This window comes from Lepidothrix coronata, unplaced genomic scaffold, assembly GCF_001604755.1.
Source record: "Lepidothrix coronata isolate B3197 unplaced genomic scaffold, Lepidothrix_coronata-1.0 Scaffold51, whole genome shotgun sequence".
Classification (NCBI taxonomy): Eukaryota; Metazoa; Chordata; class Aves; order Passeriformes; family Pipridae; genus Lepidothrix; species Lepidothrix coronata.
Window position 1 is genome coordinate 3,934,792 of NW_016690231.1, and position 27,830 is coordinate 3,962,621.

At 40.8% G+C, this 27,830-nt stretch overlaps 1 protein-coding gene and 1 long non-coding RNA gene across 2 annotated transcripts; one reads left to right on the forward strand and one right to left on the reverse strand.

The window, feature by feature from the left end:
* Positions 1-1,009: 1,009 nt before the first annotated feature.
* On the reverse strand, positions 1,010-3,626 carry LOC108497704. The gene is made up of 2 exons (XR_001874936.1): positions 3,517-3,626; positions 1,010-2,923 (listed from the first exon to the last, which is right to left on the reverse strand). It is a non-coding gene; the product is annotated as an uncharacterized LOC108497704 (long non-coding RNA).
* SLC15A4 (solute carrier family 15 member 4) lies at positions 3,252-27,562 on the forward strand. The gene is made up of 8 exons (XM_017815604.1): positions 3,252-3,840; positions 10,927-11,222; positions 12,021-12,189; positions 12,568-12,645; positions 14,813-14,981; positions 18,785-18,940; positions 23,813-23,971; positions 26,157-27,562. Exons 1-8 carry the CDS (start codon positions 3,268-3,270, stop codon positions 26,303-26,305), a joined length of 1,749 nt encoding a protein of 582 aa, XP_017671093.1. The 5' UTR covers positions 3,252-3,267; the 3' UTR covers positions 26,306-27,562.
* The last annotated feature ends 268 nt before the right edge of the window (positions 27,563-27,830 follow it).

Consider the following 27,830-nt stretch of genomic DNA (forward strand, 5'->3'; position numbering starts at 1 on the left):
AGGGCTACATATACTTATGTTTCCCCAAGGGCTGAAGAAGACAGGGAAAGGCGGTCTACAGACTGCAGTGCCTGGTTATTGCAGCCTAAATTATTCTTCAAATCTTCCTTTTCCCTCAGGTAGAGGGAGAAAAATATGCTACATACAGAGAAAGGCTCTTAAATTTAATAATTTTTGAAACACTACTTCTTCAAATAACTTGTGTGGATCTCTGAGGATGACAGGTATTCTGGAATTGAGGGTTTAGAAATGGTAAAGACATACTAGAGCATGTTCTGGCAAATTGTAAGCATTTTGGTAGGCAGGCTCATGTTATGCTAATGGGTCTTCATGCTGCAGAGCCGTGTTCAACTGTCTGCATCTCACTAAGTTAACACTTAGAAATAATCCAGCACAACATTGTTCAGACCATTAAAAACCCCATCCCAACTAAAAAATATGGCTACAACTTAGAAGAGCAACAAACCTTGCATAAATGCTAAAAATAGCATAAATGCTAATCTAAGGGTAGGCAGAACCAAGGTAGTTTCATCATCATTTCAGGAAGTGTTTCTGGCATGAAATTCCAGCCCTGCTGAAACGTAGAGGGCCAGGATTCTGGCCTTGAAGTGGCCCATGTGAAGCACATTTGGGCTTTTGAGAGCACTCAGCACCCTCACACAGCACAGGTCACCCAGCTGCACCACACGGAGAAGGGCTGGCTCTGGGTGTGTGTGCCAACTTCACCCTGTGCCTAAAACAGCCTCTGTGATCTGAAATGCAGACATGTTTTGGGTTAAAAGGAAGCTGCAGTTCTGGTATCTGCATGAGGTACCTCATGACAAACAGCCTGGTCGTTGTAACTTTGCACCACCGTGGCTCCAACCCCAGACAAAAGCCATCCAGCACATTTAGTGTGCAACACAAAGAAGACAAAAATGCAAACGTCAAAGTAAGACAAGGCCTGCTCCATGAGAAATGAGGAAACTTAACCAGTCGTCCGAGAAATAAAGAGGAAATAAAGGAAACATTCAAAGAGATCTTAACATTTTATTACTATTTATGATAACTCTGGGTTTTATGCTATATAGGTCTTGACTGAAAAAAATAACACTCTAGAAGTCTTTGCAGCATTTAGTGTGGTGTCTCTGAAAACACAGGTGCATTCACTGTATTTTAAGAAAGGATCAAGGACGGATCACAATCAAGTTTTAAACATACTGTAGCTGAGTGTTGTTTGGAGGAAAATTAAAACCACCTTCCTGAGCTGCTGGAGAGAGTGGTTGAGTTCTAACAGTAACTCCTGAATTTTAGTGAGAGTACCTTTGTTTTGATACCTGAAGATTTAAATAACATTTTCTAATGTACATTTCAAATGCTGTTCAGCATTGTGAGGTGTTGGATAGGTCAATATAAAAATCTAACCTCACTCACCAAAGTAAATTATGAAGGGCCTAGAATGTGATATCTGCATGTATTAAAACACAATAACACAAAGTGTGCTTAATTACTTTGTGTCTCAAGCAAATACTACTAAACTCCTCAAAAATATGTAATCACAACTGATATGACATACTGTATTAAGCTGGAAAAAGCTGAAATGTAATTTTTTAAGTTACAGAATCAGTCATATTACAGGAGTTCACAAAGAGATCTCTGTACAGCTGGTTGCCTTTTCCTCATTGTCCTTTGTCGTAAAATTTGCTAACTAGTTAAGAGAGCAAATATATTTAATGAGTCATTTTTATGGCACATGTTATTTACAAAGGCCCATTATTAAATGAATACATTTACTTTTACAAGCATCGCTTGCTCAATTACCAACGCTGCTCCAAAAATTTTAAGTCATACCTAGATGTTTGGTGTAACTAAATGATGTCAATCAGTTTACCTTTTTAACTGAAAACACACAACCAGGAGTACCTTCCCCACTTTGTTTCAGCCAAAAATATGACTTGAAGATCTGCTGCTCAAGACAACTTCATACTTTCATGATGTTTACCTCAACACACGTGATGGTGGAACTACAGCACCTCTTAGGGTTCTGATCTTGCAACCACTAATTTGTTTTCTCATTTTAATCACACATTTCATTCCATTCAGGTCAGAGTGTTCATTCTCTGTGTGTACTTATGTAATTCCTGCAGGCACTGCTCAGGTAATCCTGCCTTCACACCCCAAACACAGCTCAGGGACCAGCTGCTGCTCCCCATCCATGGTGAGTCCCTGGGCACACCCTGGGCACTGAGCCATGCCCACGCCTGCACCAGGGGCTGCAGAACACAGACAAATAAGTCACAACGCACATTTATCCCATTTTGCTGCAGAAAGGCCTCCTTGCTGGTTAATCCTGAACTAATACATTAAATAGCTATAAAAATCACAACCCCTCTGCTCGGCCCTGCTGAGGCACGTCTGGAGGGCCGTGTCCAGTTCTGGGCTCCTCAGTACGAGGAAGACAAGGAGCTGCTGGAGGGGGTGCAGTGGAGGCCACAAAGATGGTGAGGGGTATGGAGCATCTCTGTAATGAAGAGAGACTGTGGAAGCTGGGCCTGTTTGGTCTAGAGAAGACTGGGAAGGGATCTCATCAATGCACAGAAATATCTCAAAGGTGGGTGGCAAAAGGATGATGGTGCCAGATTCTTCAGTGGTGTCCAGCGATAGGACGAGGGGCAATGGCCATGTACTAAAACTCAAGAAGTTTCACTCAACATGAGGAAGAACTTCTTTCCGTGGAGGTGGCAGAGCGCCAGAACAGCTGCCCAGGGAGGTCGTGGAGTCTCCCTCTCTGGAGACCTTCAAAACCCACCTGGACACGTTCCTGTGTCACCTGCTCCAGGTGCCCCTGCCCTGGCAGTGGGGTAGGTCTGGATGATGTCCTGATGTCCCTTCCAACCCGAGGTGTTGTGCGCTTCGGTGAAACTCCATTTCCCTGCTGCAGCATCTGAGTCAAAGCGGCGGGGGGACATCAGCGGAGAGAGAGCCGCTGCCTGCCTTCCTTCCTCCCTCCCTCCCTCCCCCGGCGAAGCTCCGCACTCAGGAGCCCTCGTCCCGGGCCTGAGGGGACACCCGCGCCCCGCCCGCCCCGCGCTCCCCTCACGGCCGGTCCCGCCCCGCCGCTTCCGCCCCCGCCATGTCCCGCCCCGGCCCCGCCGCCCGCGTGACGGCCCCGCCGGCGGAGAGTGACAGCGCCCTCAGCCAATGGCGCCGCGCCGCTGGGCGGGGGGGCGGGGCCGGCGCCGCCGGTCCGGCTCCCTCAGGGCAGGGCCGCGGGGACGTGGGGCCGCCATGGACGAGCCCGAGCCGAGCGAGCGCAGCCCCTTGTTGAGCAGCGGGGAGCGCGGGCGGGCGGCGGCGGCCAGCGCGTTCCAGGGCCGGCGGCTGGCCTGCGCCGCCGTGCTGCTGGCCGAGCTGCTGGAGCGGGTGGCCTTCTACGGCGTCACCTCCAACCTGGTGCTGTTCCTGAACGGGCCGCCCTATGGCTGGGAGGGCGCCCAGGCCAGCCAGGCGCTGCTGCTCTTCATGGGCATCACCTACCTGGTGTCGCCGTTCGGGGGCTGGCTGGCGGACGCGCTGCTGGGCAAGTTCGGCACCATCCTGCTGAGCATGGCGCTGTACCTGCTGGGCATGCTGGCCTTCCCCGTCATCGCCGCGCCGCACACCCGCCAGGGCCTCTGCGGGGACATCCCGCTGTTCCCCGTGGAGAACTGCTCCTCGCCGGCGGCCAACGCCACCCCGGCGCCCTGCTCCCAGGCGGGAGCCACCCGCTACTGCGCCACCGCCACCTTCGTGGGACTGGTCCTCGTGGGGCTGGGCGTCGGCTCGGTCAAGGCCAACATCACCCCGTTCGGGGCGGACCAGGTCGGGTATTGCTTGGCAGCTGCTGGAGCCGCTCGTGGGCGCCGGTCTGGACCAGGGGTGGCTGTCAGTGGTGCTGAGGGGCTTTGCCTGCCTTGGTGGGGTGGGCAGTGCCTGCTGGTTCGCCTCTCTCTAGGTGTTTAGCCTTGGAGGGAATCAGATCATCCAGCTCTGTTCCCTGTGTAAATGCAGGTCGTGAAGTTGTGCCCTGTTTGGTATAGCTTTGATGTCTGTGCGGTGCCTGATCCCTTATGGCCTTTGGTAACCCTGCCTTACCTGTGGTCCCTGAACTGGCTAAGCCATCACCATCTTGAGGAGTTGGGTTGAATATTTAATGGCCATTAAGTGGATTGTTAATTATCCTCCATTGTGGAGTTTGTACCCACTTAATTTGACCTCAGAGCTCATCAGGATACACATTTTAGCTTTGACAAGAATGATGGGCCTTCTAGGGCAGTTTCAGAGGCCTTTATCATCCTGTGATACATGAAGGCCAGAGAACAAACAGTTTTTTATGCTTTAGGTGTTCTCTGTGCACCGCATTGCCCTTGAGTGATGTTTTTGTGCAGGCTAATGCTGCACCACATGATGGGTGGGAAGGTGCTCTCAGTGTGGTAAACATTTCACCTGGGCTGTTCTCATGAGGACATGTCCTGTCAAATGACCTTCCCCAGATCCGCCTCAGTGATATCATTCATTGGATCATCACTGCAGAGCCCAGTGGCCTTACGGAAAACATTGGAGAGGCACCTTAGAGTTCAGTAGCAACTGGAATGCTCTGGTGCATGTCCCTTTTTTACAGCCTTATGCTAAGGTACTATGCTGACTGTGGATGTTAAAGTATAATTTCTGCTGTACAAACTGAGAATTTCAGATGCTCAGATACTGAGCAGCTTTTTTAACCAAACCCTTCTTGGTGGCAAAGCAAGGAAAATCCAGTTGCACTTTTGTTTACTGGCCCATTGAGTTCTGGTTAGAGCAGGTGTCAGAAATGCCATGAAATTCTTTGTAAGAGGGAGGATCTACCACAGCATCTTTGCCAAACATTCCTCTGTTCTCTGTCGTGCAGTCATTTTTCATTCTTTGGCATTTCGTGTATTCCAAATTTGGGAGTTCTGGGTGAAAGGCAGTATATAAATGTAAAACATTATTATAGCCTAGGATTGTGTGTCCCCAGTGCATTGGTTCTGTTTGAGCCAGCCTGAGCCCATCAAGTGAAATAGCTTTAATATGACTTTATCTTGTAAGGTGTTTTTCAAAACTGACTGCTTATTCCCAGAATGCTTCATGAACGTTAAATGTAAGAGAGAAATAACGGCAGGAACAGAGCGAAAGAAGAGCCATTGCCAATGGAAGTGTAGCTGTTGTAGCTGGATTTTGTAAAGGCTTTTCCCCCAGGATTTCATGGAAAGCAGTTTTAGGCTAGGTCTGCTGATAATTCACAGTGATTTATGTAGGGTGAAGCAAAAGAAATACTCCTTTCTGGTCCATAATAATCAGCAGAGCTCTGCCGAGGACTGAATTTTTCCCCTTCTCTCTTTTTCTGGCTTATCTATTGTTAAATAAATTACAGCACACCACTTACCTTGTGCAGTTTGGGGCCCTCTGGGGTGCCTTCTCCCTGCATAGGAAGATGGCAAACTGCTGGGGAGATGCTCATATATTGCTGAGAATAAAGCCTGTCTCCCAGAGCCACATTCTTGGGAGGCCAGAGTGCAATCCAAACATGTTTTGGCTGGATGTGATAAGATTTGTCCTTTTCCCCTTAAATACCAAACAAAGGGAAGTATGAGTAGTATATAGTTGTATATAGTTTAGCTGACTCAACCACTTTTCAGATACTGTTAATTACGTTGCATTGCAGATCTCTTAAAATTGCCATGTGGGATTTTCAGCTTTGGTGTACGTACAGAATTTGGGTGGAGAGCTCTAATACAGTGAGAAGAATCACTTTGTGGAACACTGGAAACTGCACTCCAGTACTTATTTTTCTCTAAAGCTGAAAGATGTTTCTTAATTTCTGTTAAATGGATGCCTTTAGAAGTGCTCTAAAATTGACTGAGTCGAGTCGGTATCGAGTAACTTTTGCCAGTCAGCTCAGCAAGAAGAGTTACTGCAAAGTAGGTATAGACCAGCTTTGCTTAGCTGTGTTTGTAAATGAGCTGTTTTTCTAGAAGTTGCAGATGGATCCATCACACTGGTCTAAATCTGACCTATGGTTCTCAGAATAATGTTTCTAATCATATGATACGTACAACCTGGCACTTTCCAGTTCCCCTTTTAAGTGTTTTGCTGTCACTTCCTGTTCTATGTAGCAGTTTGTGACTTTCTGGAGTTAGGAAACAATATGACTGTTTGCCATTATTGTGAAAGCTGATTTAGCTTCAACATTGAAGCCAGAATTAGCAGCAGACTACTGATCTAGTATCAGCCATAATCATTGTTCTAATTATAGATGAATGTCTTTCTGGGTTATGGTGATTAGAGACACCAGTTCTAACCCACAGTATAGTTTTCTTCTGAATTGGTCTTATAGTCCATAAATTTCTCAGTCCATAACTGCCAGAAATGTTCCAGCTCTGCTAAAATTGTTGTTACAGTTACTATTGGAAATTGCTGGTATAAAGCTGGCTTTAGAGTGATATTTATTTATTTATTTGTAGAGCTTAGATTTTTTCCAGCCTCTGGATGAGGATGGGGAACCACATATAAAGATTTGAAGGTCACTAACTGCAAGAGTGGGGGTTTTTTGTTGCTGTTGTTGAACTTCTGAGGAGCCTGTGGACATCTAAGGCTCTGCAGTTTGAAAACAAGTTGTGACATTCACGTGGCCAGTAATAATTTGTTTCTGTCTCTGCCAGAAACACAATAGATGGGACAGGAAGCAGACTTTAAATGTGGACTTGCCACATTTTAGTATGAAACTTCGAAATTATGTAGCAACTGAGTGATGGTGTGTAGCTCAGTTACTGAGCTCTCCCCAGATGACCTCAAAGAATAACTGATGTCTGTAGTGATGGATTGGAGGGTCAGGATTCTATAAATTTAACTGCACAGAACTGTTGTCATTGTGCTTTCTTTTGTAGGCTAAAGACAGGGACAGGCTTCTGTGTTTCCATCCTTCCTCTGCTGTGTGGTTGCTCAGAGTTGACTGGGATGAGTTTGGGGGTTTTTGTTACATCTGTCACTTGTGACTGTCATCAGTTGATCGCAGGAACAAGTGAAAACCGCTCCTGTCAGTAACTTTGGAGTGATCTTTGTTCTTTCATGTGAGTCAAATGGGAGCTCAGAGCTTTGAATCTGTGATGATGTGAAGAGGGAGAGACACATCCTGAAACTCTGAAATGTTGGGGTTTAGGAAATACTTGAGATGATGACAGAAATCAGATGTCCCAGGGGAATGGTGGGCACCAGATACACATGAGCTGCAGCAAAAATAAACCCTGTAGTAACCAGTTCTTTGGAACTGATCTGTGAGAGCTCAAAAAATCCCTCTGTGACAAAGCAAAGCATCTAAAACAGGAACTATGGAGAAGCAACGATGTCTGTTCAGATCCCTGACTCTTTCCATAATAATCAGAAAAATCTAATACGATCTTAATATTTGAGCTGTATAATTGTTGTTTTCAAGCTGTACCAGCTGCTTTGGCTACTGCTTGGATCATTTCCTGAGAAAGAGGTTGGTGTTGAAAAATCCAGGAGAGGGATAATTGAGCAAGGATCATCTTTCTTCAAAGTCACAATGAGATCTAAGTATTAACCGTAGGACAGCTGTGCTGTGGAACTTGCTGTCAGTCATAACTTTTCATTGGGGGTTGTAACTAAAGATCCAGTTACTCTTCCTCCCATTCTTAGTTTGAGTTGGATTTGAAGTTTTGCTCTGATTCTAAGATGGTAACCTTGTATCCTAAGTGAGTTTAGAGGATTGCAGTGCAGAGTTACAGAGCTGGTGTGTCCTCTGCTGAAAGTGGCTGTAAATAACCTGGTGGTGGCACAATTCCCATCACAGAGTCTGCCGGGCACTCAGGAGTCTTTATCATGAAAACCGTGGTCATATTTACATCTTATCTGACCATAATCAATCTGATACATGATTTGTATTAGAAATTTTGATTTTGAGAACTATTCCTTTACTATTTTGAAATCCAGGGCTGCGTAGTCCCATTTACAAAACTCAGAACGTCACCGTGCTTTTCCTTCTGCATTTGGATTGTCTATATTTAAAGGACACTTACTGGATTTTTTTTTTTTTAATCTGTTTTGTTGCAATGGGGCCAAAATCTTTTAAATGTACCTGTTCTGACTCTCAGTGCAGGGATGTGGAACCCTCAGCCCAGAGCACTGATTCGATGCAGGACTCACACTGTACGTGTGCCATTTATGTCCATCATTTTCCTGCTGCAGTTGCTGGTGGGATGTTGGGAATCTAATGAAGCTGGAGGTGCTGGTATCACAAGGAGAGTGAGGAGGGTGCTGCTATGCTTGAGCACAGATGCAATTGAGCAGAGGGAGTGATAGATTTTTCTTTCCACTTGGCTGATTGAAAATAATGCAACATAAGGGGGAAAGGAGAACTCCTGCAGTTCTGTGGAAAATGCTTGCGCTTGATAAAAGTAAGATAATAAAAGTCTGACATGATTTTCTCCTTCTTAGTCCCTTATTAAAATGTATAATGAAGATGTTTTATGCTGTCACACAGCTCAGGTATAGCAGCCAGCAGGGGAAGTTTTGAGTGATCTGCTGTAAATGTAATATTGTTGATATTTCGGGCAGCCAATGAGATGTTTGAAAAGAATTGCCTTTTAACTCTACCACGTTTTCTGGTTTTGGCAAGACATCTTCATAGGTCTTCATCTTTGAAGCATCTCAGATGTGGCTGTGATGCGATTTTTAGTGCATATATTTACTTTGATGAGGAAGGAGAAAATGGATTCTTTGCGTTGTAAGCCTGTGGCGTGTTTGCCCTTTGAGCACTGCCTTCCTTTTGGGTCACTCTGTGTCAAAAAGGATGAAGGAGAGGGAAGTTTCAGGGACACAGACATGGTCAGGAGTCTCCAGGCAAGGAATCATGAATCAGTCTAAAGCTTCTACCCTTGAAAAGGCAGGAGGAAGGAAGATGTGACAGTGGGTTGTGGAAATAATGGCTGGGGGAGAGAGAGGCAGAAATGGGGCAGGAATGGGATAAAGCTCAGTTTTCTTGTTGTTTCCTGGAACTGGGTAAAACTAGTGAGGCCAGGCCAGGGCAGGTTCAAACCAGGCGAGGGGAGGTGGTGCTTCCCACTGGGTAATTAGCTGGGGAACTCTTTGCCAGGGGATATTATGGATTCTAAAAGCTGACCTGGGTTCAGAGGCAGGTTAGGCAAGTTCATGGAGAGGAGAGCTGCTGCATTTATTAAGGAGATAGAGAGAAGCCATCCTTGGTTTAGGAAGTTTTTCAGGAGCTAATGGTTGGAGGCTGGGATAGAACTTGATAGAAGCATCACGCTGTGCTTGCCCTGTTCTTACCTCTATCAAAGTTTGCTCTCTTGTCCCAGCTTTCCTTTGTACAGATGTCAGCAAGGTCATGTGTAAGAGGGAGGATGACAAGTCATTTTCTTTGCGGAAATAAGAGAACCGAGACTTTATGATGAAGAAATGGAAACTTCATAAAACAGATCGTAACGCTTTAGACAAGTTGGAGCACTGTGTTCCATGTAATTGTTTGCTAATACCCTGCTGCTGTTTGGGGATTAGAGGGAGGGAATTCCTGGATTGATACACTACTGCAGGTGATGATTATTAGAATTAGGAAATGAGTACCTAGTTGAAATTAGAGGGGGAGAATTTCTTGGATTTATCTCCAGGATTGTATTTGACGTGGTAACAGATGTACCTGAGTGCCCAACAATGCCATTAACTATGCACAGGAAAAAATGTCTTAATGTTTCTTATGTTGGGCTTGGCTAAATGATACAGAGGGGTTTGTGCACCACTGAGGAACCTGAAGCTGTAAATCACAACTGACAATGTTAAAAACTTATTTCAAGACACAGCTCGCTTTTCATATTGCAAACTAAACATGGATCTTTTAAAGATCTGGCAAACGAGGAGGAGAAATTTGCAATTGCAGATGAAAGTTAACTGACTCAGCAAGGCTGGTGCATGGCACTGACTTGCTAGTCACTGTTAATGGCCTTTCAGTCATAAACCACTGACAAATACAGTATTAGGAATTCTTCTGCAGACTGGTCGATCTTCTTAATGTATCTTAAAATTTAACTTGCATAATTTCTCTTACATCACCTCTTACGAGTGATGCTGGGTTCCTGTGACTTCATTACAAGACATGGGGTGACTTATGGTAGGCAGAATAAAGAGTGATGCTGAAAACTGTACAGGATAATTCTATAAACCAGGGATGTCTTTACTGAGAGACACTGAGAGCTTCAAGCAGAAAAATAACACTATGAACAGTGCTGGCTTAGAGGGAAAAATGTTTCCTGGGGCCTTGTGACACTCAGGCAACTCAGATTTAGTTTTGGGTTTTTTTAAAGGTCAGAATGACAAGTCCTCCATTTATGTGCTGATGACAAGCTTTAGGACTGGGTTAAACTTTAAATCTGTTGTTTAATTACCAAGTATTCATTTGAGGTTTAGAAAATGGAATACAGTTCACTGTTATGTGTATACGGTTAGAAAAAGCAGTTATTGCAAGACATGAATTTTTAGGTAAGTTTTTGTTTACTAAAAAATAGTCACTTGAGCTTCTGTGGACTATGGGATGTTAATCTGAGTGGGCTTTGTGTAGAGAAATGACCAAATGAGAGTCAGTGCAGTAGAACTAAGAATGGTCTCTCTGGGGAAGCTGTCATTCAGGAGTACATGGCTTTTTTATCCCTCTGCTGGGCTTCTAGAAGGTTTTTCCCTCAATGGTGTAGCTCAGTGAGGTGTCATTTCATCAAATATCATGTGAAGCCCAAAACACTTAAATCATTCCAGTGTGACTCTAAATGAAACCTGAGCTCTTCAGTGCATTGAACTCGATTGAATTCTAATAAACAGGCTTCATTTTCGTCAGAAACTGAATTACTTGCTTTTAATCTTTCTCAGGTCAAAGATCGGGGCCCGGAAGCCACGAGAAGATTTTTTAATTGGTTTTATTGGAGCATTAATTTGGGAGCTATTCTGTCTCTGGGAGGCATTGCATACATCCAACAGAACGTGAGCTTTGTTATTGGATACAGTATCCCAACAGTCTGCATTGGGATTTCCTTCATGGTTTTCTTGTGTGGTCAGAGTTTCTTCATCACCAAACCCCCTGATGGCAGTGCCTTCACAGACATGTTCAAAATCCTCACATATTCCTGCTGCTCCAAGAAGACACACATGGAACGTTCAACCAGCAGGTTTGTGCTGAGCTCTTCTGTATCACCTGAATTCAGCAAATCAACCCAGGAGCTGGAACTAGTTAGTTCAAACTAGCTGGTAGTGAGTCACACCAGAGACTGCATTAGAACATGCAGGTCTGCTTTTAGAACTGGAAAGCTGGAGTCCTGGAGATATTTTCTGGGAGTTTTGGGATGAGAGAGGCACATTTTGAGGTCACTGGATCTCCATGTTGCAAGATAAGTCTGCTGTTTTCAGCTGAGTGCAGTGTCCTGCCAGTTCAGAGTTTCTGAAACTGTAACATAACCTGGCTATGCTGCTTCTAAGCATGAATTAACTTCTCTGTTAGATATGTTTATGGTTGCCTTCTGATTTGAAAACCACTCCCATCTGCATTTAATATTGTAAGTGGCTTGATGGGCCTCCAGAGTTTTTCCACACTTAAGAGATGCCCATGGAATGTTGGTGCTTGAATCCCTGATAAGAGATGTCAGGTTTCAGGTACTCAGACTGAGAAACAATTACCATAATTAATTCATTTAACAAACAATATCACAAACTACAGGTTATTCTAAGTTCTGCCTATTCGAGTGCCAGTTTTTTAGGGCTGGGGCAGGAGGAGGATGGGAAATAAGGAAACCATAACAGGTTTCATCTTATGTTTTCACCTGCTGTGACCCATTCCAGCCTAGTTGTGTTGCTGTAACTTGCATGAGTTACTCTGGAAATGCATAAGCTGTTTATAATGAAGTGTCCCAGGATTGCCAATCGTGTCAGTTTTTGTTGTTTAACTAAACATTTCCAATTCTTTTCCAAAGTGAAGGCCAGGGAGTTCTTCACCAGCCTCGCAAGCAAAGCCTGTTTGAGATGGCCAAGCTGTCTCGGGGGGGCCCCTTCAGAGAAGATAAAGTAGAAGATGTAAAAGCTCTTGTCAAGATTATCCCTGTCTTCCTGGCTTTAATACCTTACTGGACAGTGTATTTTCAAGTGAGTAGTTCCAGATGGTTACAGTTGTATTTTACATGTCTAAAAAAAAACCCCCATCATTTCTAATCTAACACTTTTTCTGAGGGCTCTCTCATAAATGTGAAACTTACCTTGAAGGTGAGAGATGACAAATGGCTATTAAGAAAACTCTCAAATATTTTGACCTAATAATAAAAAAGAAAATGAAATCATTAAAGCTGTAGTTAAGACTCAGATTTTGTAAATGTAAATAAAAATTTTGTAATGTTCTAACAATAATTCTCTTTGCTTTGCTGTGTTAGCACTCTACCTCTGGTATAATCATTGTAAATTATTAAAAATACCTCGCTCTCAGCACTCCTTCTCCAAGTAATGTCAACTCATCTTTTTTAATTCTAGATGCAGACAACATATGTATTGCAAAGTCTCCATCTGAAAATTCCTGAGATACCAAATGACACCAACTCCATCCACACGGTAAGCAGAGCATAACACCTGAAAAGTATGTTTTCTTTAGCTGAAATGCAAATGAGGTAAGTATTGTACAAAAATTCCAGCAAGTTCAGGTAGTGCCTAAGGGGAACTGGTGGCCAAATCCACTGGGCATTTAGAACCATGGTGCACATTACAGGGGTTTTGTTACACCAACAAGTGTGTGGAGTCCACACCATCCTGTTCTGAATGTGTTCAGGTAACTCTCACTGCTTTAATTAAGAGTGTCTTCATCCTTCAGTGGACCAAGTCTGGCCTTTGAAGAAAGCTTATAAATCTATGTGCCCTAAGTTTCCAAAGTAGGACAGAAGCATTCCTGCAAGCTCAGTAGGAATACCCCTCCTTAACTGATGCATTAGTATTTGGAATCTGGGATACATTTGTTACTTTTTACTGCTTAATCAATAATCACTTTACCTTGAATCAAAAGAAGTTGTTCAGTCAATATTTTCCAAGAAAGGCTGTCATCATATGCCTGCAGGAATGGTACAGAGAAGTAAACCCAAAAAGTATGAATATAAGTTATTAACAGGTCTACTTTGTGTTATTATGAACCATGTGATGTCTTTTTATAACACTGTCAGGTGGACTAGAGAAGTGGATTATTTTCTTCTAACAAAGTGCACACAGGAGTTCAGAGTCCCATTGTCAGACTGAATATTAAAAATAAAAATATTGTCAGTCTGAATGTTTATTGTGTAGAAATGAACGTGGAGCTTTGGTTATCAAACTGAGCATTAGAATTGTTTCAAGTTGTAATTAAGCATTATGTTTAATTAAATTAGTTCAAAATTAATGGCTTTCACTGGTTTTCCTGAAAAGACATTAAAATACCACTTTTTCTAACAAAAGTGTGGATTTAAAAGTTAGTTGCCTGTTTGTATTGTTTACTTAAACACTATTTGAGGCAAGGATGATGGAACAATGTCTTGATACATCTAAAGAATGATTTTCTATCCTGCCCTAAGAGTGACTGGCTCCTTTCTCTGCAGCCCATCAGTTGTGTTGCTTTATTTAGAAATACTTTGTTGTGATCTAACAGCATAAGACAGCTAAGTTAATTTGGTTTTGCTGTCTTCCATGGTGTGTGGTCTACCTGAAGGATGCTGACCTGCAATCTCCTTTATGTAGTGATTTGAGGTAATTAAGAAAAGGAGCAGTAATATAACATTTTACATTGTGCCTTGTCAGGTTTTCCTTAAGCTCTTGCAGGCACCTCTGCCCAATACTAAGAAAATCATATTTCCTCTTGATATGAAAAGAGTGAAATATGTGGATGCCCTTTAATCTGCAGGCTCCTGATAGAGTAGAAAATGGAAAGCATACATTTTAAACAAAAAAAACCCCAAACCCAAGTGATTGATTGGGTGAAATACAGCAGTGCCAGAGGCATTTGGTACTCCTCATCTTTCTTACCAGGTTTAGCAATGACAAAAAATTCCTACATCCTTGACTCTAATTACACAAATCAGTCTCTGTACAAACTGTGACACAGGTTACTGCTGGTGTGATATTTGAAGCAAAGGAAAAGGTGAGTGGGAGAGGGAGGAAAATCAACAGTTACAATTTTGCAAAACTTCAAAATAAGCAGAGTAAGCATATAAAATAGGAGCCCTCTGAAAACAGGAGCCCTCTGAAAATCCTTTGCAAAATATGTCTGAGTTTTATGTTTTGCTTTCTGAGAGTACTTTCTTCATCTGCCCAGTAATTTCCTTAGTCCTCATTTTCCTTGGAACTGTGTGCGCTATTATTTGCTTTTGTGAAAAGAACCTTTTTGCTCTGAACACTTGATGTTCAGAGCATCCTCCCCCCCAAAACAAAAACAACAGCACCAAAACTAACGCCCACCTCAGCACAGCTGGAGGTGTGTCTGGAGAGGGAGAATGTACAATAGTGGTGGAATTGCTGTGGTGAGGAGTCACTTGTGCTTCTGAGCTCACAGATTTATGAACAGCCAGACTAAAGGAAAACCTGAATAGCTGAATGTTTTCCTCAGCTTTCACACACTCTCACTTTTCACAGTGTCTGTCAATGCACGGTGCTTTGTTTTGGATCAAAGTGTTCAATCACAGATCTGGTTTTTTTGTAAAATAATAGTAAAAATCAACTCTTGAAGTATGGAATTGCTAACTTGAGCCATCTACCCTTTAAGTTTCCAGCAGCCTGGTTGACCATGTTCGATGCAGTGCTTATTCTGATCCTAATACCCTTAAAAGATAAATTGGTGGACCCCATTTTAAAGAGGAATGGCCTGCTCCCATCCTCTCTGAAGAGGATTGCAGTTGGAATGTTCTTTGTCATGTGTTCTGCCTTTGCTGCAGGTAAGGAGACAGCTTTGAGATCTACATACATAATGAATTATTCAGCTACTTGCAACAGCATTTTTTAAAAACCTTTGTGAATCTTTAGTTCAGCATTATTCAGATCTCACTTTCATGGGATAGTTGGAATGCAACTGCATGAAATCCAATTTGATTGTATCCAAAAACTTACTAAACTGTTCTGAACCTTTGCAATAGAATTGGACCATTTTTCCTGCCTGAAGTAGACTTTGCATGTACCCTTCAAAGCCAGCCTGTTAGTCAAGGTTTTCACATAGAGTGTTACTTTCTAGTACACTTGGTAGTGGAGAACTATTTGTTTTCTGGCCAAATGCCTTCCCTTCATGATCAGTGAGTTGCCTGAACAGAGTGTCCAGCATTTGGATACAAGGCTGTTAGTCCTCTCAAAATAAATTTACAGTATTGTGGAAGTCCCTGTTGTCTGATTTATTAACATTTGATCTTGAAGTTGAGAATTTATTTATCCTGAAAAACAAATTGGTTCAGAAATAAGTATGTTTCTTCATACATTCTAACTTCCAAATATTAAAAAGGTGAAATTTTACCTTTCCCTTTATCTAAAGTAATGAAGTTAGGTTATGGCTGAACAAGAGTTTCCTCCCACTTTGGGGTTTTTTCTGCCCTACCTTTAATGTGCCCTAATGTTTGGGAATTAGTGTAGTGTAAAATAGCTTAGCTGTAGCTTGAAAGGGAAAAGATGGCAAGTCTGCTGGAACCATAAATCAGCTGCTTTTGAGATGATTTAAGGTTGTTAAGCGCTGCTGGTGTGGAACTGAACATCTCTGAGCAATGCTTCGTGGAATCCATAGCCTTCACTAGCATCACTGAAATGAACATATTGATAAAGCATTATAGCATTAAATAAATGAATTTCAGCACTTGTGATGCCCCATATTTTAGGGAGAGGGACATTTTATATGGCTATTAAGATTTCTTTCAGTGAGAGAGATAATTACCTTATTAGGCCAAGGTCACTTTGTGTGTGGGCAAGGAAAGTTCTTTAAGCAAAGTCATTTAAACTTAAAATAGGAGTGTTTCTCTTATTCCATGTTTCTTAGAACACTGGTACTGCAAAAGAGGATGATGTAAAACAGTTAAATGTCAGCTCTTTAAATAGAACTCAGGCTCACATATAAGGGAATTCAAAACCAGCAATATCTGTCTTTATTACTAGTGGGGGGAAAAGCACATTGAGCTGTGGGGAATGAGTTCCTACAGCAGAATTCTGAAAAATTTTAAATGCCAGTTTTTCTGTTCACCTACAAATGTAACACATGATTTTGTGGGTTTGATCCTCCCCAGCTCTTCCACAGTAGAAGCTGAAAAGGTGAATTCTTTGGATGGTTATCTGCAATCTGTTTGGAAAGTTTAACCTTTTGGATAACTTAATATCTCTTCATCATAAGAGGAATTTAAGAGCTTCAGTTGCCACAAATTTGGAGTGTAGGAAACTGTTTATTTCTAGCAGGGTGGAAAACTGTTGGTTTATATGTTTCATAGAATTTTTATTTTTTCATTAAATGATATTTATAGCTGCCATATTTTAATATTCTTAAAATACAGTATTACTTCCAACCATTTCTGCTTTAGAGAGAGAGACTGATTAAAATCTTCAGCATATGATGATGTTAAGAACTTGCAATCATGGAAATATCCTAATGATTTGTTTGTGCCATATTTCCATTTTAACTTATTTAACAGGCATTAGTTGTGGACACTACTCAGGCTGCCTATTAGATTGTTGAGATTATTTAAAATATTTTACAAACTGTGTAAAAATACAACTGATTAGATTTAATGAACATCTGCTGTGCTTCATGCATTTTATCATAAATTCTGAGTAGCAATATTTAAGGTTATCCAACTGGAAAATCTACTTCATTTATAGAGTTTAAGCCATTATAGCAAGAATTTAAGATTATTTTAACTACTAAATCTATAAGATTGAACATAAAGCTTATCTATCAAAATCTAAGGAAGACTCAATAGATTCTAGATTCTGAAGTACTTTGAAGATAAATTTATGGCAAGGTTTGGTATATTTTGATTATGTTTCTATGTGGCTAAATGCCTCCTAAATCTGCTTATGTTGTGAGAAATATAAACACATTAAGGATCATTAGATGTTTTGAGGTGCAATACTTTTGTGTTGAGTGTATATGAATGAAATTATGTCTGAGCTCTTAGATGACTGTACTGCTTTTTTACATTTTAATTAAGTTCCACTCTAAAAAGTTTGGCAGCTGTATAAAATACAAAACCATCGAGAAATCCAGCTTTATTTTAATTACATCAGCTCCTCGTAGTTCAGAGGGCACTGAGGTAGATGAAGAGCTAAAGATACACTTCTTTAGCTGTGCCCTCACCTACAGACTATATGTAGGGACTCTGGGGAGCTTTCCTCATGCTTTCTGCTCAGCTTGGGTCCCTTGCCATGACCAGGACTAATAAGAAAACTGCATGTCATGGTAGGAGGTGGGTTTGGGAAACATCAGTCCTTTCCTTTGGCATTGTCCCTTAGCACAGAGATGGGATCTGGCTGGTCCCCTCGAGGTTTCTGTGTCACAGATTTGTGAAGAAATGGGAGAACAGATATTAGGCTGTGCATTAGAAGTTGTATGTGCTTGTTTCTATGAAAAGTGCTGTCAATAGGGTTCAGAGTGGTTCAGCCAACATATTAAATATTACATGTCCATGTCATCCTTCTCTGCCTCTAGGAAGGACAAAGCCAGAGGTGAGGAAGCAGATGTAATCACTTGTACATAATCACCTGTACATGGTGTGATATCCATGAAGCATCATGTCTAAGCTATGTACAACTGTTTTTTTTGTAACAGGAGGGATATTTTGTGCCCCAAGATTAGGTCAGATCTTGGCTCAGTGAGCAGGGAGGGACCAAAAGTGACAGGCACTAAAGGGAGGCCGTGTGGGTAACACGCACTGTAGGAAGCAGCATCATTGACTCAGTCCTGCTCCTCTGAATTGGTGATGAATAAATTCACCTTATTTCCAAGGATATTGAGAGTTCTTTTATAGAGGTCCTTTCTGGGTGAAGCAGGGAGTTTTATTAACTATGAGCTATTCTGTAACACTGAGCCCAATCGTTTAATCTGGGTAACTTCAACAAAACCCTACAGTGCTATTTGATATTCACTTTCTGCTCTAAACTGTTGTGTTGAGCAAGCTAAAAGTGCTTATATTTTACACTATCATGTCTATTTTTCATTCTGTATGAAGTACTTTCTATGCAATGTCTTGCTTGTAAATCAAGCTCTAATGAGCTTTTGGCTCTCTTCGGATGAAAAGTGTCACATAAAGGTCATAATCATATTCATAGAGGGTTTTCATCGTTCTACAGGACTAGTGTAGCCATTTTGATAAGCAAAATGGTTTCTAATTTATTAATACTATGGTGGCAGGTGAAATGGTTCAACACAGCAAAGTAGTAGTTTGTGAAAATGAGATTATCTTAAAAAAAAAACCAGCACAGTGTGTATGAAAAAGCTCTCAGCTGATCCATCCAGAAAAGAGTTGAGTGTTATTAGCAATTTGTATAATTATTTGTACTGAATAAGCATATAATCACTAATTCTAGGGCAGAACAACTGTATGTCTTGAAATAACAGTGGCAAAAGTAGTCTGAAATGCTTTCTGTTAGGAAATAAATACATATTCCTATTGTATAATTTGTAATTGCAGTTCAGGGCTGAATCCTAATTTAATTCTTAATATGAAGAAACAATATTTGTGTCTTAGGTAAATTTTTTTTTCCTTCCACATAGGAATTCTGGAAAGCAACAGACTGAAAATTGTAAAGGTTAAAACAATTAATCAGACAATTGGAAATGTTACATACCATGCTGCAGATTTGCCAATATGGTGGCAGATTCCTCAATATGTGCTGATTGGATTCAGTGAAATATTTGCAAGTATAGCAGGTAAGAGTCTTTGTCTGTTTTAAATTTGCTTTTATATCTATCCTAAATGATGGAACTGTAGAATATAGATACTTCTCAAATCATTATAAGTAAGCTCTAATGTTTCCAAATACATTATTATACAATATAACTTAATCTGAAGTGGCAAAACACACTATTGTCTTGCACATTTGAAAACTGACTATTTATGACTTTGTTTTCAAAATTGAATTTCAAGCAGAGCAACACTTAAAATATTTGTGTGGCATCCCGTTAGCCTTGGATATTTTCGAGCCCTAATGGAAAACAATATACTCTTTCAATATTGTATTTTAATGCAGTATTGTGTCCTCTGAATGTTCCTCTGTGTTGCAAATACAATTTGTGCTTTGCAATTTTTTTTGGCTTAAAAACTGTGCTACAATTTAGAAAGTCAAGTAGTAAGTGGAAACACCTTTGCGAGGGGAAAGGGAAGAAATAAACCATCTTTAGAAAGACTTACCACCAGTTGAAATTCACATTACTGGAGTTTTTACATCTCTGAAATAAGAAGAGGTTTTGTGAATATTCATAACGAAGTAGCTACTTTGATACTGTTTTGTCTACTTCATGTATAGATCAGTTTTTCTGTAGTGGTTTTAGATACCAGGCAGACTGAAACACTGTTCAAATTTTGCCTGTCTTGAACAAATGCAAGACCTCTTAGATTTCTAATCCTGTTCTTTGTTATGTACATAGAACAGCTATGTGATTGTACTGATTTTTAGGCTGAAATTGAAGTGGGAGGAGAGGATGAGTAGGACTATAAAATCTGATTTTCTGGGCTGTTTCCTAGACCTGCAGGGCTCATCAGCAGGAGGAGAGCACAGGCAGCTCACCTGTTGTCACTGTGGCATGTCTGATGCTGCTGTACTGGGATTAAAGAAGTGAAATGCTACTGGGAATCTCTTAGCACAGTGTTTGCACATCTAATATTTGGCAGCAATGCCTGGTCACCAGTAACAGAAACCTTTCATGGCAGTAGAAGTAGCTACTCTGATACTACTTACATCAGGTAGCTCAGCAATTCTGTTTAATATGTTAGAACTCCTCCAGTGACTTGATGTAAAAATCATTTAGCTTTTGCTTAACTATAGTTACTTATTAACGTGTTGAAATGCTCTTTGAAATAGTGAACTGTGAAGATCACCCATTCAAACTGGTGTTACAGGCAGCTCTTTTTCCTCGATTCCTTGTGACAGAACCTCCTGGTTTCATTTCCCCTCTGGGAGGTGACTTTCATTCCTGGGCGAGCACAGTGGGTTAAAATGAGATTCTCTAATTCTGTAAGATCTGGCTGGTGGTGGCCCCAGCTGTCACATGGCCCATTTGTTCCCCTCTAAGTGGAACAGAAAACTTCTGCTCCCTCAGGTTTCTGGTTACATGTGTCCTGCTGTCATCACAGTTGTTAGACAGTAAAACAAGGTGCTTGGATTGCTTGACAAGTAGAAGAAAAATGTGGAGTTTGGTTTGCTTGGGTTTGGTTTTTTTTTTATCCTTATCTGCTCATTTGCTCTGAGCTTTCCTTCCAGCTGTCTGGCCTGGGACCTCATGTGACTGGAGGAATTAGATATGTATTAAACTCTACCATAGATATTTACTGTGTTGGAGGAATTCTTTTTACATATGGCTTTCTTCTGTGTGAAATCCTATTTCTTCACTCCCTGTCCTCCAGCAGTCAGTACCTGGACCTGGAAGTGTTGAATGGCTGAAGTGGTGTGTCCCCTCTCCCAGTGATGTCCAGGAAAATCCATGGATTAATTTGCTTGAGAGAGTTTGTTATCTCCAAAGCACACTAAGAGCCAAGATATTAGACACTTTAGGTTCTTGAATGGAAATTCTGCTTTAGCAGTACAGTAAATATGTGTCATTGCTGTGCTGTATCAGTGTGCATTTCATTATGTGTGAACAGTACCTGTCACAAATCCTAACACACAGAAATCTGGAGTCTTGCTTAATTTAGCATTTTTAGCAAAAGAGTAAAATGAGTTACTTAGAGTTTCAACTTTAGCAATCGTGCCAATTAAATCTGAACTCAGATAAAGAGATGACTTATCAGAACTACAAGGGTTCCTGCAAAAATAAATCAATGTCTTCTCTCTTACACAGTCTTGTTTCTCTGTCAGGTACTATTACTAGTTTATACATGTTTGCAAGGAAAAAACAACTATCTGCAGGTTGTGGAAAGGTCAAGGACTTGAAGAATTCTGTTTGTTGAACTCCAAACTGAGGGTTGGTTTTTTCAAATGCTTTAGTGGACTTCATGAGAAGTCAAGTTTTTAAGGATTACACAATTCTAATGTGAATACTCTGCTGTTCTGCACTGCTAGGTCTGTACCAACAGCTTTGTAACTTCAAAAACTTCTTGATAATTGTTAGGAAAAATGTACCAGAAATTCTATGGAGAGCTTAATTGCTTTGTGTACTGCACTTTCATTTGATTTTTTTACAAAGATTTTTCTCCTGCCTTCTGATTGTTATCTAAACATAATTCTTAATATTTTAAAGAAGGCCTCTGAAGACTTGAGAGTATATTTTACCAATTCGATATTAAATCTGATAAAGGCATCTATTGTGCTATGAAACTCAGCTTTAAAATAAGCAAACTGTTAACAAAGCTACAGTGATGTGGAAATGTTTGTTGTGAACAAAAAGGGGCTAAATATCACAAGAGCTGAAACATACGTTTGCTTTTTTGTTTACTGTAAAACTAAGCATATTCTTATTAAGCCACATTAGTTACACAAGAGGTACCTTTAAAAAGATGACAGGCATTGCATTAATCTTTTGTATTATTCTGTCAATCCTCTTAACACACCCCTGTTTAGCTGGGAATTGTAATCTCACATGACAACACCACCGAGAGGGTTTAATTTCAGAAATGCTTGTTTGAGGTAGCATGAAATCGTTATCAATGGCTGCCAGCAGGGCAGAGAAGCTCTGAAGGCAAAGAAAAGATTTGATATTCTTTCTGCCAGATTAAATATTAGCGTGGCTGGGAAAATTATTCAAGTTTAGAAATGTGCCTTGTTTTGTTGCAAAAAGTGCAAACAGTGTTAACACCCATTTTGGGTTTTGTTTTGAATCTTAAGATCTTTCTCCAGCAGGAACACTCACATCCAGTATATCTGTAAAATGAACAAGAGAAAACGTAGTCCAGATCCTTTCCTGTGTTATACTTGAGCTTAACTTTTACAAAATGTACAGAAGCCTGGTGACCAAAATGTGACTGAGGCTCTGGAGACTGGTGGCAGCTCTGATAACTTAACAAGAAACTTAGAAACAAACTACTGCATCCAGAGAGTAATCTGTTTTTTGGTTTTTTTTCCTTAAAGTGAGAATGGCCAGATAAATACTCCTTGAAACATCTGAATTTTTTGTATTCAGATAACCCCCTCAAAGCCTAGGGGAAAAGAAAAAAGGCACTTTTAGTTCTCAAAGTAACTATAATTTTGCCCGTTTGCAGATGTCTCTCCAGCTCTGTAGCCAGTCTCTGGTTAGGTTTGAATTCCCAGGAACCGGCACAGCTGAGTTGGGTGAGGGCTGTTTCAGTTCCCTCCTGCCCTCCCACACAGGTTGTTTGTTGGCCTTTGTAACGTGCTTTGCACAGGAAAAGAGATGCAGTTGTTGGTTCCCAGTGATTTCTGAGGGTTGGATCAGTGAGAACACACAGTTCTGGTTCTCCTACAAGAACCAAGTTCCTCCCTCACAACAGGCAAAATGGGCCAGTCTGGCTTGGAGTGTTAATCCTTCTCTTGGAAAAAACTGCTAGTGTGTTTCTATTAAAGCCTGTCTGGAGTAGCAAAAGTCAAATACCAGTAATGGTGTAAGTAAAGCATACCTTTATTATGCAAGACATAAGATCTCTGCAGTTTTCAGTCTGTAATGCAAGATTTATGCAATGCTCAGGTCTATAATGCTCTCTTTGCCAAGAAAAATGCTAGATGAGGTAGCATTAATTTTCAGTGTGAAGCAGACTGTTTTGAAACAAGCATTTCACCTGTCAAAAACAGCTCTGCAGAGAATGTATTTGACTGTCTCTTGTGAATAATCCCATTTGATTTTTGACAGGGGTGTTATTCTAAAAAGGAGTTAATCATGGACATTAGTCTTTGCATGGCAGAGCCTAACCCAGTGTGTTCTGTTGGTGCTCAATTCAGTAGCACACGTTTTCAGATTGATGGTCACTGGTATGTTTTTCTTGGGTTTATTGGCTGAAATTTGAGTAAAGACAGTTTAAAGTTGAAACCCCTTATCTACAAGTCTTAAAAAGAATAGGCTAGCAAGCAATGAGCTCAGAGAATTCTAGATCAAAATGAAGGTAAAACTAATTACTGCCTTTCCACTTGCAATTAATTTCTCTGTCTGCACTTTCAGAGATCCAGACACCGAATCTGTGAGAAATAAATGTTCATGGTCAATGCAAGAGTGCCCTTCAGTTCTTGAGCACTTTGTTCTCAGCAGGGAATGCCACGTGCTTTGTAAATACTGCACAGCAGACAGGGAATGCAGAAACGAGGGAGAAGGGGAACGTGGAACTTGGCAGATTAGAGTCAGTTTAATACATTTCTTTGAGGATAATTTTAGACAGAAAAATGAATATGTTAGCTCAGGAGATTTCTTGATTTTACACGTGTAATATTAATAAGATCAAAGTGTGTGTCTCAGATGTTGCCCATTTGATGGGTTGATATATTGATGACCTTTAACAGGGTTCATAAAGCAATTAGAGGGACCTGGGAACTGATAGGGATTCACTGCACACCTGTAACTTCCATAGCACTAAAGTAGAACAATTTACTTTTGTTTCTTAGATCTCCCAGTAGCATTTTTTTTTTACATCTTTTAATACAGGTCTAGAATTTGCATATTCAGCTGCTCCCAAATCCATGCAGAGTGCCATTATGGGGCTGTTTTTTTTCTTTTCGGGGATTGGATCATTTGTTGGCTCTGGATTGTTGGCACTGGTGTCTATTAAAGAAATTGGCTGGATGAGTAATCACACGGATTTTGGTAAGTGTATTTTTCAGTGTATTCATAGTCTATAAAGTAGAAGGCTTCCCTTAGTTAAGCAAGCATTGAGGACACTGAACTGTTAAAGACAAAGTTTCATTTTGCACATAAGTGTGAAATAATTGATCATGCAAAATGATGCATTGCCCTCATGATAAAATGGGAAACACATGTTTAATAGCTTGCCTCCTGTCAGTTGCCTGCTCAGCTGTTACTGCATTTTATCACTAGAAATTACTTGCAAATACTTGCATTTTAGTAAAAAAATATTTAAATTAGGTGCAGAAGAAGAATATATTTGGTATCAAGTACTGAAATTACTTTCTGTGGTTATGGGAAGTAAAATGTACCCATCTCTGTCTCTTAGTGATTATTCAGCTTCCTCGTTTCAAGTGACTTCATTGAAATTACCCTGAGTTAATTTTGCATTTCTGTCTGCTAGCTATTTATACACTTTAAAGTCCAACAAATCATCTGCTATGTATTGCCAGTGGAAGTTAAAAATAATTACTGGCACCAGTAGGTGGCACCTTGGGAATTTCAGAAAATCCCACCATCCTCTATGGGCTAATTAGTTCCAACAGAAGGAGTGTGAAAAGTTCTTAAAACATATGCTAGACCTACTGTGTGTACATGGCTTAAAAGTGCAGCCTAAACTTTAACTTTAAATGTGGTGTGAGAGAATTTGCCATTTAAACTTGATTTGCATCTACCACAGAGTAACGTTATCTCGGTCAGGACGTGCCACAAGTCGTCATCTGTGGTTTTTAAGCTGTTCTTCAAAAAGCTGCAAAAGATGACAAGTAGCCTGAACTTTATGGAAGTGCCCTCACCAAATGAAAATTTCCTCATGCTGAGACTTTTTTTCCCCTGTCAATTTTAAGATTAGAAAAGCATCTTTTTCTGCAGCTCCGTGCAGAGATAATTCAGCTGATAAGGAGGATTATAATTTCATACAAATTAATGATGGTGCTTTTTTAGCCTCTTGCCTATAAGAACATGCACCCAGTTTCTGCTCTTCCTGCCCACTCTCGATACCATTGGAGGTAACTCTCTGCTGGCACTTCAGTGTTGGTTCCTGCCATTGGAATGACTCGTTTCTCCTACAAGAACTAAGATTTCCTGGGTTTAATATCCCATCTCATAAAGGATAATTACTACTCTTTAAACACGTCTGCTCCTGAAATGGAGATTCACGTGGATATTGTATTTTAAATGTCAGGGAAAGCCTCCGTTTCATTTTATTGCGTTTTATTATAAGTTCCTTTAATTGAATCTTAAGTTTCAGTAATTAAAGTAATTTGATCTGAACATTTTATGGGCATGCTGCATGAACAGCTTGTTAGGATCCATGTGTACATCACTGTTTTACTCTCTGCACCCTATTTGACAATCATAATGGTCCCATTGGCTGTGGCTCACGGGGCACGTTGGAAATGAGCCACAATATATTGTTCTTGGAAGTACAGCAATAGGTAGTGCACATTTCTTAACAGAAAAGTTTTAGCAATGGGCTTTCTTAATTTAACATTATTTCATGTGTCACATTATATCACCACTAATTGGTAACAACTTTGAGGGAGCGTCAAAGGTGAACCACAACGAAACCATGGATGTTTTCATGAACTCTAAACTTTGTCCCCAAAGAAGGCTGAGAAACAATTGCAGTACAGGCTTTCATTGTATCTATGGAGTTGCCAAACTCTTTCCTTAACAGCTTTCATTTTTGGGGATTTTTGGGGGTTTTGGTGTTTTTATTTGGTTTGGGTTTTTTGTTTGTTTTTGGTTTGTTTTGGTTTTGGGGTTTTTTGTTGTTTTGGTTTGGGTTTTTTGGGGTTTTTTGAGGGGGTTTTTGTGGGGTTTTCTGTTGGTTTTTTGTTGGTTTAGGGGTTTTGGGTGGTTTGTGGGGGTTTTTTGGGTTTTTTTTTCTTTTTTTTCTTTATACTTGGTCTAAGGTATTGGACCACAAAGAGAGCATTCCTTGTACTGTGCACACCTTCCTCAGCAGGGCCACTTTTTGCTCTGCATAATTAAAAATGAAACTGCTGCTGGATGGAAACCTGATTTGATTTGGCTTTGCCCGTGTTTTGCTGGAAGGTCTTCACCACTTAAACTCGAAGAGATTCACATTTCTGTTTGTATAGTCTTTACTAATGTTTATTTTTCCCTCCCTGATTCTTTCTAGGTAACATTAACGGCTGCCAATTAAACTATTATTTTTTTTTGCTGGCTGCTATCCAAGGAGCAACCCTCTTGCTCTTCCTGATTGTTTCTGTGAAATACGACCACCAGAAGTCGAAGGGGAACGAAGCTGCTGCCAACGGGAGGATCTGACCCCTGTTGCAGAGCAGCCTTTGTTGCAGCAGCACCCAGGGAAGTGGCAGCACTCCCAGAGCCCACAGGCTCTTGTTTTCTCCAGTGGGATCTCCCCAGACTTGCATGTCCCAGGAGTTCTCTCCCCTGCCCCCCTCGTGTAACGTAGGTAAGTGCCTTATGTTGGTGGGGCTGTTTCTTGCACTACGTCCTGGCAGAGGACAAACAAACCTTGGAAGTGGATTAACTCCAGGCATTCGAGTTGCTCTTTGCTCATTTGGGAGATGTTTACTTAACTCTTCAAAGCTGGGACACTTACACTGGGAAATGGAGTATAAGGAGTCACATGTGACATGGACTGTTCCTGACCCAAAAGCTCTGCTCGGTGGAGAGCAGTGGAGCTGGAGAAACACTCGACAGTCTCAAGCCTGCGCCAAGGACACAGGACAGAAAACTGTTTTACAGAAACCTCAACTCGTGGTTACAAGAATAAACTTTCAATACTGAGAGTCGTTTTGGGGGGAGAAACAGGGACAAATTAAATTATAAATTAGGTCAGATTAAAAACAAATATGATTTTATAATCGACCTTCTACTGGCAGCGTATGAAGGGTTTAAGTCCAAACTTGCAGTCAGAAGTATCCAATACTGAAGACTGAATTATATATCACAGTAGCTTGTTATACAACTGCTGTAAATTTTGGTGCACAATTAACACTTGTTGGGACTGCAGTTGTTTAACTTCAGAAGTGTTTTTATTTTTGAACCTGTATTAGGACAACGCACACCTCTGGACAAAGCCCTGTTCAGTCTAAGTCTGTTACTCCCCTAAGGAATAGCCTAAATATTTGCAGGAAGCAAAGTGAGCTGGAATTCTCAGCAGATCAATGCGCAATAACCATTTAGCAGCCTCAGCCAGTCCCTTCAGTCTTGCCTCTTCCTTTTAGCTAACAGGGTTTGTATCTTCCAGCAACACATTCCTCCAGCAGAGCCAATGGTTTTACGTTCAGCCTCTTGAATTTTACTGATTCTAACAATTGTACTTCAGGTTGTGTGCAGACTGGTGTGGAAGGTGCAAGGAATTATGCAGAAAGAAAATAAAAACCTTTTTATTAATGTGTTGAATTTTTATAGTTTCCTTTGTCTGCAATTATGTTGTTAAAATGTCCTTATTTTGTACATGGACATTTTTTTAAATGAGTTTACAAAATAAAATGAACTTCCATGCTGTGACTTTTGATCCTTTGTTTCTAGGTGAATAAAACTATACTACAAATATTTTGTTCTTTAGCCTTTATTTCCTAAGGATACAGTGGAATGGTATTAGATTTCTAAATGTCCTCTGGCACCCTGTTAGTTTTGTCAGATAATGTAGCAGAGTGCAAGCTGACCTATCTTTGCCCAGATATATCAGTGTAGATGCTTCAGCTATTACTTTACTTAATATGATTTAAAATTGGAATAACTAAAGAAGCAAGCACAGTCTCATATGAGGAAACACTAATTTCCTTTTCTAACGTTGTTTTAAAAGCTCCATGTGCCGTGT

Coding starts and splice junctions, on each gene's coding strand:
- SLC15A4 (XM_017815604.1), top strand. CDS start 3,268: ATGGACGAGCCCGAGCCGAGCGAGCGCAGCCCCTTGTTGAGCAGCGGG. Junction 3,841..10,926: donor CCCCGTTCGGGGCGGACCAG/GTCGGGTATTGC, acceptor AATCTTTCTCAG/GTCAAAGATCGGGGCCCGGA. Junction 23,972..26,156: donor GAGTAATCACACGGATTTTG/GTAAGTGTATTT, acceptor GATTCTTTCTAG/GTAACATTAACGGCTGCCAA.